Source organism: Lolium rigidum, chromosome 1, assembly GCF_022539505.1.
Source record: "Lolium rigidum isolate FL_2022 chromosome 1, APGP_CSIRO_Lrig_0.1, whole genome shotgun sequence".
Lineage (NCBI taxonomy): Eukaryota > Viridiplantae > Streptophyta > Magnoliopsida > Poales > Poaceae > Lolium > Lolium rigidum.
This window is the reverse complement of record NC_061508.1, coordinates 59,316,692-59,329,868: the sequence shown is the minus strand read 5'-3', so window position 1 is coordinate 59,329,868 and position 13,177 is coordinate 59,316,692. Positions and strand designations below refer to the sequence as shown.

General features: G+C 48.1%; 1 protein-coding gene and 1 pseudogene across 1 annotated transcript; both read right to left on the bottom strand.

Annotated features, from left to right (window-relative positions):
• Window positions 1-221: 221 nt before the first annotated feature.
• On the bottom strand, window positions 222-1,028 carry LOC124673825 (annotated as a pseudogene).
• A 2,822-nt stretch (window positions 1,029-3,850) lies between these two features.
• LOC124673796 (xyloglucan galactosyltransferase KATAMARI1 homolog) lies at window positions 3,851-5,462 on the bottom strand. Its single transcript, XM_047209836.1, has 2 exons — window positions 5,011-5,462; window positions 3,851-4,901 (listed from the first exon to the last, which is right to left on the bottom strand). The coding sequence occupies exons 1-2, from the start codon at window positions 5,460-5,462 to the stop codon at window positions 3,851-3,853; spliced, it is 1,503 nt and encodes a 500-aa protein (XP_047065792.1).
• Between the last annotated feature and the right edge of the window lie 7,715 nt (window positions 5,463-13,177).

Genomic DNA, 13,177 nt, shown 5'->3' with positions numbered 1-13,177 from the left:
AGAGTGAGTATGTTACCATAACATCACACATCTCAAGGCAATATGAGTCTACAACATAATTAATGACACATTGCATGACACCACATCTAAGTTACTACCCACTATGAAGATAGTAATTTAGACTAGTAATATGACATATGTTACTAGTCTAAATTACTCTGCACTATGAGCAGCCTCAAGAAGAAAATGGAAGCTCACAAGTAGAATTTGCAACGCCGAATTTACCTGCAGAGCGGCACAATCTCGGGCTCGATGTCTCGAGCCCAGAGGGACCACTTCCATCTGCACCGCGGAGATCGGGTGCACTGCGTGAGCACGCCTGATGGTGTCAGGGCTCGCCTCCGATAACCCGATGTACTTGACCTTCCCCTCCTCCACTAGCTTCTTCAGCTCACCCATCTTCAGCACGAGAGTTGCAGTGAGCAACCGCACCATTCAAGTATTCGTTTAAGCAATGAACGACATGAAGAATAGGCGTCAGACCGTATCCTCGATGGGGACGGTGGTGTCTATCCGGTGCTGGTAGTAGAGGTCGATGTGGTCAATGCCGAGGCGGCGTAGGCTGGCCTCGCAGCAGGCGCGCACGTACTCCGGCCTGCCGCAGATGGCGCCAGCTCCGGCGCCGTACTCGTATAGCTGGATCCCGAACTTGGTGGCCACTTGCACCTGCTCCCGCGGCAGCTGCTTCAGCGCCTTGCCCAGGAGTGTCTCGTTGGTGTGGGGGCCGTAGAAGTCGGAGGTGTCGAAGAAGGTGACGCCGCGGCGGAAGGCGTGCGCGATGACGGCCACGCCGGCGTCGTCGTCGAGCGGGGAGTTGTAGGAGCCCGTCAGACCCATGCACCCTAACCCCAGCTTGGACACCTAGCATCGTCACGTTGTTGGATCATTCGATATTTCGATTCACACATTGGGTGCCGCGCGGGAGCGAGACTGAAAGAGAGAAGGGAAGATGATCGATCGATCGATCGACTCACCTGCAGTCCTTGGGTGCCGAGCCGGACGCGAGGAATCACTGGGGTTTCCTCCATTGCGCTGCTGACGAGTAGTGACTAGTGGCGAGTGAGGATATGCAATGTAGCTCAACTTGGGAGCATCTTAAGCCGGGACAGAGTATGATTTTTTTTTGGATGTACCGTCTGAGACGCACCTTTTACTTCCAGTTGAAAGAGGGAAGATGAAGCACGTCAGTGATGAGCTCGCTCTCTGCCACATGGAGGGAATCAAATCAGGTCAAAGATCTAGAGAGGAAACCCTCAATGTATTGATGTGTTTGTCAAAGATGCTAAATGTAGTGTCACTCTCTATATCTCCATCTGTTCGTGTATACAACTCCAAAACACAATGTTCTGTGTTCTCATTACCGGGGCGATATATGCATGCGGAAGTGCGGTTACTGCAGTGTGGAAGTAGATGACTCCCCACCTGATGCTAGATTTGATCTGTCATCAAACAAACACAACGCGACCGTCCAGCTGGCAAGGAATGATAACAAGATAGCAGATCCTACCATGTAAACGAAAGCTCTGATGCCAGATGATAGGCACGAGCCTGTTGGAGGAGTTCACGCTTGATTGAGGCCCAATCTTCACGTTGTATGATCAAATTGGGGAGGATAAACAGCTGCAAGCAGCCGAGGATAACTAGCTTTAACCTACCAACGTTGGATGCAACTGGTACGTTGGGGATGGCTGATAGAAGCTACAAGAACTTCAACCCGCTGTCCGAACAATCGCACAACCACAAGTCGGGACTAACCCATACAAAACGGCCGGAACCGTAGAGCACAAGATAGGGGGGACCAGAGGCTCCTTCTCGCGAATCCGAATGAACGCACAAGAGCAAAGATAGTAAGGATCTCTCAGATATATAGCAGTCTTGCTCCATAAGCTTGTAGCTGAATGGTATGATAAAAGGTCAAAGATCGGGGAGATGTGGTTTTATAGCTGGAACAATCCCCCTTAGATAGGTGTGAAAGGGTTGGAAATAACTCAGCATTTGCATGGCTTCTTTGGGAGAATAAGCAGTTAACTTGGGGAGTTAATGGAGAGCTCCTCGGAACTTCGCGAACTTTTGACAGCTTGTACACCTCTCACCAAAAGAGTCAGAACTTGGCCTACATAACTTCAAATGATGTGAGGTTTTTTTTGGAAAGTAAATTTGATGTAACTTCTGTTGGTATACCCCAAAGGCCCCGCCTCTCATCCAGGTGGGTGCGAGAACAGTTGAAAGTTCAGAGGAAATTTTGACAGCATCAGATTTAGTTGAAACTTGTTGTTGATAACTTTGTTTTTAATGTTGTTGGCTTCCTTCAACCTTGTTCCTGAATTCAACCAGTAATAAAGTAAATGAAAGCATAGTTGTATCATCAAGGTTGAGGTTATATGAATAAATTAAGTTAGCGTTCACCTGTCACTAATTTGTTTCGCACGACGTCTTGTGATAGGTCCATTGTTGGTCGGTGTGGTGTTGATTGTTGGGATGTCCTCATCAAATACCATCCTTCGACAAAGCTACACCCTTCAGTATGCTACGCCAGGTATAGGAAATGCCATTTGCAGGTATTGCTATGAGCCTTGAGAACTCGGGCACACAATGAGCTTGGATTGGTGAGTATGCGCCACGCCTGCTTAGATAACATGGCCATATCGAATTCATACATATCCTTATACCCCAAGCCACCCTCCTTCTTTTGTAGTGTCAAAGTTTCCCAACTTAGCCAGTGTACTTTGTTCTCATTCTTTTGCTGAGCCCACCAGAACCGACACACCATTGCCGAGATTTGATCACACATGCCCTTCGTTAAATCAAAACATGACAAAGCAAAAGTAGGGATTGCATGTGCACATGCCTTGATCAAAATTTCTTTCCCATCCTACTATGATTGCAATAATAGTTAGGAAAACTCTATGTCATCCGGTTGTAGCTACAACAGGTTTAGACGAGACGAGCGCTCCTCGGTTTTTTGGACCGCGTTCCACGTCCTGGCTCACGCGTTGCCTCCACATTTTCAGTTCAGCGGCTTGTCCCACGCAGCCTAAGCCAGCACATCACCACTGTTGCGCCTGTCCACGCACACATGGCTGAGCAGCGGCTTGTTCACATCGAACTTTTCTTAGCATGCCTAGCTAGATTGGCCCGATGCACTTAATTAGAATGCCTAGCTAGCTCTGCAAGTGCCTAGCTAGCTTTACCCCCCATGCACTTTAGTTCGCATGCCAAACGGTAGAATCTTGGCTCTCTGTGAAACTTTTAAAAAAAATTGACTATTCAACAGTTTGTGTACCATTATTTTGGTACATTGAGATTCGCACCAATGTTAGATGTGTTATCACGTAATGTTGGATACATTGAACTAAAATGTTGGATGCATTGTAGAGAAATATTGTATAATAATGTTGCATCTTTGAAAATGTTACATAGGCAGAGAAAAATGTTACATTTAGGATTTTTGTACCATTGACAAAAAAATTGTACAACTTTTTTGCGACAAAATGAAAAATATTAGAGACAAATAGTACATACTATATAAAAATTGTTGCATACGAACCGCTTTTGTACCACGATCGGACGCGTGAGATTCGGTCAGTTAAGTTGATCCGACGATCCGGAAGAATGATGGTAGGTGGCTTTTTTACAGCCGGATGATGCCTAAAGTTGACCTATTGGTTATAACTGAGATTTTAGTACTTGCATATGAGTCGTAAGTCGTAACTCATGAGTTTCAACGTGGATTGTAATTCACATTTGATGACGTCACATTATTAGGAATGAATTAAGTTAATTATCAACAAAATGAGAATTACTCATTAGTATACAGCGTTGCTTTATACTCCGTATACCACTAAAAAAACTATCCCAAATCCTCGCCGTTCTTGATCCTGCTCACTCTCCCCATTACCGCATCGAAGGAGATGTCGAACGCATCCCTCATGTCCCCGTGGAACCTCGCCCTGGGGTCCTCGTACAGGAACCTCGGGATCATCTTGATGACCTCTTCCCTCATGGCGGCCACCTCCTCGTCTGTGTAGCTAGCCAGCACCTCCTCGATATCCACCTTGCCTTCCAGGATTTCGTCGGCGTCCATGAGCACCGAGTACCGGCGGTCGCTGCCGTCCGGGTCCGGGTGGTGCCACCGGTACTGCTTCTGGAAGGTGGAGCCCTCGTGGAAGAAGACGGGGATGCACCCGGCCATTATAGCGTCCACCGAGGAGCGGCGCATGAAGGAGTCGCCTCTCGGCTGCAGGCAGAAGCGGGAGGCGGCGAAGGCGGAGACGACCGTCCGCGGCGACTGGCAGGTCTTGCTGCCCTGTATGCCGTGGCTGCAGTCGACAAGCCGGCACCGGCTCGATGACGCGCAGGAATCCATGATGCGGTCGCGGATGACCAGCGTCCCGTTGGCGCGCCTCGCGCCGGTGAAGGCAAAGAGCCATGGCCGCTCCGCAGCGCGGGCGCGGTCCTGCCACGCGGCCACCTCGCCGGCAGACTTGGGGTGGAAGTAGCTTGGGTACGGCACGGCGTATTCCCTGTTGCGCGGCTCCCAGATGTTGGACTCGTAGGTCAGCACCGTCATGTTGCCGGACTCGGGGTGCTCGAGAAAGTCGTTGCCGCACGCCCCAGTCGCGTCCTTGCGGAACATCCAGCTGGTCTTGGCGGCGACCATGAAGTGGTCGCGGCCCCCGAAGGCCGCCCACTGCGGCCGCGACGACAGCCACCGGAGGAACTCGGAGGAGGGACCGCTGCGCACCGTGTAATTGAGGTCGCAGATATGCTCTTGGAGCTCCAGCGCTGGGTAGTAGGGCACGTACACCGCCGTGGCTGCCGCCGGGTCGTCGGTGAGGCACTCGTACCGCCGCATACGGTTGTGGACGATCACCTCCAGGGCGTACTGGTACGTGTTGTACCTGCACCGACGTGCATTCTTAGACGCGTGCTGAATTGCTGATAATAAATGTAGCCAAGCTCTATCAGTTGATGGAGGCTACACTGTCAGTTGATGATGAACGAGCTTACCATCCGGTCTGGGGGATGACGCCGGTGTCACCGTCACTGCCATCGCCGGTGGCGGGAGGGAGCACGGGGCCCATGCCAGCATTGACCAAGAGGGAGCACATGCTGTACTCGTCCTGAAACGCCGGAGCGCCCTCGACGCAGCCGCTGAGAACATCGAACCGGGAAGGCACATCTAGCATGTACACGTACCTCCCTTCGCAGGACGCCGGCGACGATGCCACAGACGAAGGGCGGCCATTCTCATCGGCCCCGATGGTTGAGGGAGCTCGAGGCAAGGTGGCGTCGAGCGCGATGGGAACCGAGGGCCGGAGGACGACGAGCGCCGGTCCTGAGCGGGGTTCAGAGGACAAGAGGTAGATGTGAACGAACTGGAAGTGGAGGCTGAAGGAGACGAGCCATGACCCCAGGATGAGGAGGCCGTAGAGGAGGTACCTAGGGTACCCAGCTTCCATGGTTGGCTGGCTTTGCTAGCTCTAGGCTCTAGCTAGATGAGGAGGCAGCTGACAGCATGATAATCGATATGGCTAGGGTTTTTGTAGCACACCAAGTGGTAATAAGCTAATAGCAAACTAATTATGAAGAATGTTACTATCCTATATATTCAATCAATGTTAGGTACTAGTTATATTAGGCTTTCCGTTGTTGATTTTATATGTGACCTTTGATCGTCGGCGTACTACGGTGGTTAACTAGCCAGCTAGCTCAGTTGCTCGCACGCAATTGTGCCATTGTGATAGAATTGCATCGTGGCATCTTGCAGTTGGTACACGAAGTATGCACTATGCATCCAAGTCTGCCTCTGGTTCTTAGTTCATGGGACGCACGATCGTGATATTCAGCCTACACATGATGCATGATCCCTCAGTTCGTGTGAAGCAGGTTAGCTCAATTTTCGTCGGTGATATTTTTCCAAAGCATATCAAACGACATAAAGCACGATGATTAACATGGTACAGTTGCATGTTTCTGTTGCGTCTATTAGACATGTAAAGTACGCCTCATCATTCGTGACCTCTGTACACATATGCACTAGTAGTTGGTACGCACTATGCATCCATGTTTGACACTACACGATATCTGAGAATACATATACTAAAGTCAAATGCTATTTTTCTCGAGGAAATCTTATATGAATGAGGTCGTTGTCGGCGGCAGCAGGGCCTGCTCGTCCCCTAGCGTGGTGGATCGGCGCGGGAAGGATCCTCCCCGGTTTGGGTGTGGTGCGCTCATCGGGCACCACGGCGTGCTGGCTGCTCGATGCGCGGCGGCGTGAGCGGTGTGCCCGATGACGTGAGCGGCAGCGCGCATAGGGCATCAGCGGCGGACGGCGCGCATAGGGCATCAGTGGCGGACGACGACCTAGGCACCGGTCTGGGCGGCGTCCTGGTGGTGGTGGTGGTGGCCGCTGGCGGTGGAGGTGCGAGGTGGGACGAAACATATGGGTGTAAGCCCTAGGTCGGTCTTCTCCTTTCCCTCTCCGTGATCTTGGTTGTCGCCGGTGGAGGGTCGGCCGGTTGCAAGGCGTCTCGCCGTGTTGCCTCGGCCGGCCTAGGATGGTCGGCGGCGCTGGGCCCGACCTGAATAATGGTGGCGGTCTTCGGGTCTCTCTTATGCGAAGATGAAGACCTACATGAGGCTTGTCCATCTTGATCTGGCTGGAGTGATGACTTCCGCAAAGCTCCACCGGCGAATAGAACAGTGCATCTTTTACCTAGAGTTTGCTGGATTTGGTGGTATTCGGTCGTGCGCACCCTTGCTTTTATTCAGACCATTTGGTTCTAGAGGGAACGACGCGAAGCTCTATTCTGTGTTGCCATCAGATGACATTCTGGTACATGGTGAAATCAGAGGCGGGGAATATCATTAAAAGGCCGGATTGGTGGACTAGCAATGGAGGTTCGAGTCTCTGTATTGTTGAGGGGCTTGCTTGGTGTTCTGAGTTTCGCAGCAGCAATATGCAAGTGGGGGCGGCAGCACAGGTGAAATTCAGAGCTTACCTTTCTGGGTGAAAATCCAAGATCTAGCCTTAACTGGTTGTGCCTGGCAATGGCCTTGTTGAAGGCATTGTTTTAAGAGCGGGGACTATCTTCATGGTGAAAACATAAGATCATTTGATCGGGCGACGAAGGCGCTTGTGCACCGTTTCCTTCTTTGAGACGTCGCGTTTTGGAGAGTCTGGAGTTCATGTGTTGTCATGGTGGTGGATGTGTAGGGTTCGTTGCATGTAAAACGAAAAAAATCTACCGCAAAAATGAATAAAACCAAGATCCAATCTATGGAAAAGCCAAGATCTAATCTGTGAGATCGGAGCATCGAGATAGATGGGAGACTAACCCTCGAAGATCCAAATCCTTAACAAGATCATATCTCGTGGTTGATGAAGACAATCCTTTCGGTGCTGCAATCCGGCAGCACTTCCGTACTCGGTCACACGTACGATGTCGATGAAGTCCTTCCTCTCCCCGTTCTAGCCAGCAGCGGAGGTAGTAGATCCCCTCGGAATCCCAGCAGCACGACGGCGTGCTGGTGGTGGTGGAGGAGAAATTCCTGTAGGGCCTCACCTAATCCGAAGCAGGAGGAAGTGGGAGCGAGGGAGGAGAGGTGGCAATTAGGGTTAGGGCAAGGGGGCTTTGGCCGGCCACCCCTCCCCTCTTTATATAGTGGGGGGTTGACTAGGGTTGCCCCCTTGGCCCAAACCCATATAGGGCCGGCGCAAGGGGAGGGGGGAACTTTCCTTCCCTCCCAAGTCTTGCCTTTTTAGGGTTTCCCCTAAAAACCCTAGGGGCTGGCCGGCCTGGGCCTTGAGGGTTGGTGCGCCTGGCCCATTAGGGCTTGGCTGCACCCCCTCGGCTTAGGTGGCTCCTCCCGGGGTCGTGGTCCCACTGTGGCCCCTCCGGAACCTTCTAGAAACCCTCCGGTCATCCACCGGAAAATTCCAGAAATTTCCGAACCCCAGAAAATGACTTTGCTTATATGAATCTTATTCTCCGGACCATTCCGGACCTCCTCGTGATTTCTTGGATCCCATTCGAGAGTCTGAACAATATTCGGTCTCTATCTCATATTCCATATCTACTAACAACATCGAACCTTCAAGCTCAAAAAAAAAAAACAACATCGAACCTTAAGTGTGTCACCCTACGGTTCGCGAACTATGCAGACATGATCGAGACACCTCTCTGATCAATAACCAATAGCGGGACCTTGAGATCCATAATGGCTCCCACATATTCAATAATGACTTCGTGATCGAAAGAACCATTAACATACGATACCAATTCCCTTTGTCGCGTGATACTTTACTTATCTGAGGTTCGATCATCGGTATCTCTATACCTAGTGCAACGTCGTTACCGATAAGTACTCTTTACTCGTACCGTGATATGTCATCCCTTGTGACCTAGTCACATGCTTGCAAGCTAATTGTATGACATTCCACTGAGAGGACCCTGAGTATATCTACCCGTCATCAGGATGGATGATACGTCCAATTTGCATCACTATTTTATATCATAATTTGCTGTTATTCATTGATATATTTCATATTGGGACACAATACTTATGTTATTTCATCTATTTTGCATGTTTCATCATTATTGGAGGATCAAGCACCGGAGCCGGGATTCTCGCTGGAAAAAGCACCGTCGGAACGCAATATTTCGGAAGATCAATCGTGGAAGGAAATTACACGTAAATTCCTATTTTTCCGGATGACGAAGGAAGCCGGAAGGGGAGCCAGCCTGGACCCAAGGTGGGCCCAGACAACAGGGCGGCGCGGCCCATGGCCTGGCCGCGCCACCATGTGGTGTGGGGGCCCCACAGCCCCTTTCGCCTCCTTTTCTTCGCGTACTCCTTCGTCCCGAAAACCTAAGCCACAGAGGGTACCTTGATACGTCTCCAACGTATCGATAATTTCTTATGTTCCATGCTACTTTATTGATGATACCTACATGTTATATGCACATTATATGTCATATTTATGCATTTTCTGGAACTAACCTATTAACAAGATGCCGAAGAGCCGCTGTCTTGTTTCTGCTGTTTTTGGTTTCAGAAATCCTAGTAAGGAAATATTCTCGAAATTGGACGAAATCACCGCCCAGGGTCCTATTTTTGCACGGAGCTTCCAGAAGACCGAAGAGATAACGAAGTGGGGCGACGAGGCGCCGCCACCATAGGGCCGCGCGGCCAGAGGGGGCCCGCGCCGCCCTATGGTGTGGGCCCCTCGTCAGCCCCCCTGACCTACCCTTTCGCCTACTTATAGCCTCCGTCGCGAAACCCCCAGTACCGAGAGCCACGATACGGAAAACCTTCCAGAGACGCCGCCGCCGCGAATCCCATCTCGGGGGATTCAGGAGATCGCCTCCGGCACCCTGCCGGAGAGGGGATTCATCTCCCGGAGGACTCTTCATCGCCATGATCGCCTCCGGAGTGATGAGTGAGTAGTTCACCCCTGGACTATGGGTCCATAGCAGTAGCTAGATGGTCGTCTTCTCCTAATTGTGCTTCATTGTTGGATCTTGTGAGCTGCCTAACATGATCAAGATCATCTATATGTAATTCTATATGTTGTGTTTGTCGGGATCCGATGGATAGAGAATACTATGTTATGGTGATTATCAATCTATTGTTTATGTGTTGTTTATGATCTTGCATGCTCTCCGTTATTAGTAGAGGCTCGGCCAAGTTTGTACTCTTAACTCCAAGAGGGAGTATTTATGCTCGATAGTGGGTTCATGCCTTCATTGACACCGGGACGAGTGACGAGAAAGTTCTAAGGTTGTGATGTGCTGTTGCTACTAGGGATAAAACATTGATTCTATGTCTAAGGATGTAGTTGTCGATTACATTACGCACCATACTTAATGCAATTGTCTGTTGCTTAGCAACTTAATACCGAATGGGGTTCGGATGATAACCCGAAGGTGGACTTTTTAGGCATAGATGCGGTTGGATGGCGGTCTATGTACTTTGTCGTAATGCCCAATTAAATCTCACTATATTTATCATATCATGTATATGCATTGTTATGCCCTTCTCTATTTGTCAATTGCCCGACCGTAATTTGTTCACCCAACATGCTTTTATCTTATGGGAGAGACACCTCTAGTGAACTGTGGACCCCGGTCCTATTCTTTACATAGCATACAATCTACTGCAATTGTGTTTTACTATTTTCTTGCAAACAATCATCTTCCACTCGATACGCTTAATCCTTTGTTACAGCAAGCCGGTGAGATTGACAACCTCCCTGTTTCGTTGGGGCAAAGTACTTTGGTTTTGTTGTGCAGATTCCACGTTGGCGCCGGAATCCCTGTTGTTGCGCCGCATCACATTTCGCCACCATCAACCTTCAACGTGCTTCTTGGCTCCTCCTGGTTCGATTAAACCTTGGTTTCTTTTTGAGGGAAAACTTGCTACTGTGCGCATCATACCTTCCTCTTGGGGTTCCCAACGAACGTGTGAGTTACACGCCATCAAGCTCTTTTTACGGCGCCGTTGCCGGTGGAGATCAAGACACGGCTGCAAGGGGAGTCTCCACTTCTCAATCTCTTTACTTTGTTTTTGTCTTGCTTTATTTACTACTTTGTTTGCTGCACCTAAACAAAACACAAAAAAATTAGTTGCTAGTTTTACTTTATTTACTGTCTTGCTCTCCATATCAAAAACACAAAAAAAAATTAGTTACTTGCATTTACTTTATCTAGTTTGTTTTATTTACTGTTGCTAAAATGAATACCCCTGAAAATACTAAGTTGTGTGACTTCACAAATGCAAATAATAATGATTTCCTATGCACACCTATTGCTCCACCTGCTACTACAGCAGAATTCTTTGAAATTAAACCCGCTTTACTCGAACTTGGTTATGAGAGATCAATTTTACGGTGTTAGTTCGATGATGCTGCTGCCCATCTCAATAATTTTGTTGAACTTTGTGAAATGCAAAAGTATAAGGATGTAGATGGTGATATTATTAAATTGAAAGTATTTCCTTTCTCATTAAGAGGAAGAGCTAAAGATTGGTTGCTATCTTTGCCTAAGAATAGTATTGATTCATGGACTAAATGTAAGGATGCTTTTATTGGTAGATATTATCCTCCCGCTAAAATTATATCATTGAGAAGTAGCATAATGAATTTTAAGCAATTAGATACTGAACATGTTGCTCAAGCATGGGAGAGAATGAAAACTTTGGTAAAGAATTGCCCAACCCATGGACTGACTACTTGGATGATCATCCAAACCTTCTATGCGGGACTAAATTTTTCTTCGCGGAATTTATTGGATTCAGCTGCTTGGAGGTACCTTTATGTCCATCACTTTGGGGGCGGCTACAAAACTTCTTGATGATATGATGATAAATTACTCTGAATGGCACACGGAAAGAGCTCCACAAGGTAAGAAGGTAAATTCTGTTGAAGAAACCTCTTCCTTGAGTGATAAGATTGATGTGATTATGTCTATGCTTGTGAATGGTAGATCTAATGTTGATCCAAATAATGTTCCTTTAGCTTCATTGGTTGCTCAAGAAGAAAATGTTGATGTGAATTTCATTAAAAACAATAATTTCAACAACAATGCTTATAGGAACAACTCGGTAATAACTATAGGCCATATCCTTCGCTAATGGTAATGGTTATGGTAATTCTTATGGGAATTCTTACAATAATAATAGGAGTGTACCCTCTGGTCTTGAAGCCATGCTTAAAGAATTTATTAGTACACAAACCGCTTTTAACAAATCTGTTGAGGAAAAGCTTGATAAAATTGATACTATTGCTTCTAGAGTTGATAGACTTGCCTCCGATGTTAATCTTTTAAAATTGAAAGTTATGCCTAATAATGATATTGATAATAAGATTACTACTACAGCAAATGCCATCCAAGTTAGAATTAATGAGAATATAAGATTAATGGCAGAATTGCGTGCTAGGTGGGTGATACGTCTCCAACATATCGATAATTTCTTATGTTCCATGCTACTTTATTGATGATACCTACATATTTTATGCACATTATATGTCATATTTATGCATTTTCTGGAACTAACCTATTAACGAGATGCCGAAGAGCCGATTCTTTGTTTTCTGCTGTTTTTGGTTTCAGAAATCCTAGTAAGGAAATATTCTCGGAATTGGACGAAATCTTTGCCCAGGGTCCTATTTTTGCACGGAGCTTCCAGAAGACCGAAGAGGGAAGGAAGTGGGGCCACGAGGCGGCCACACCATAGGGCGGCGCGGCCCAGGCCCTGGCCGCGCCGGCCTGTGGTGTGGGCCCCTCGCGCCGCCTCTTGACCTGCCCTTTCGCCTACTTAAAGCCCCCGTCGCGAAACCCCCGATACCGAGAGCCACGATACGGAAAACCTTCCGGAGACGCCGCCGCCGCGAATCCCATCTCGGGGGATTCAGGAGATCGCCTCCCGGCACCTCGCCGGAGAGGGGATTCATCTCCCGGAGGACTCTTCATCGCCATGATCGCCTCCGGAGTGATGAGTGAGTAGTTCACCCCTGGACTATGGGTCCATAGCAGTAGCTAGATGGTCGTCTTCTCCTTGTTGTGCTTCATTGTTGGATCTTGTGAGCTGCCTAACATGATCAAGATCATTTATATGTAATTCTATATGTTGTGTTTGTCGGGATCCGATGGATAGAGAATACTATGTTATGGTGATTATCAATCTATTGTTTATGTGTTGTTTATGATCTTGCATGCTCTCCGTTATTAGTAGAGGCTCCGGCCAAGTTTGTACTCTTAACTCCAAGAGGGAGTATTTATGCTCGATAGTGGGTTCATGCCTTCATTGACACACGGGACAGGTGACAAAAAGTTCTAAGGTTGTGATGTGCTTGTTGCCACTAGGGATAAAACATTGATTCTATGTCTAAGGATGTAGTTGTCGATTACATTACGCACCATACTTAATGCAATTGTCTGTTGCTTAGCAACTTAATACTGAATGGGGTTCGGATGATAACTCTGAAGGTGGACTTTTTAGGCATAGATGCGGTTGGATGGCGGTCTATGTACTTTGTCGTAATGCCCAATTAAATCTCACTATATTTATCATATCATGTACATGCATTGTTATGCCCTTCTCTATTTGTCAATTGCCCGACTGTAATTTGTTTACCCAACATGCTTTTATCTTATGGGAGAGACACCTC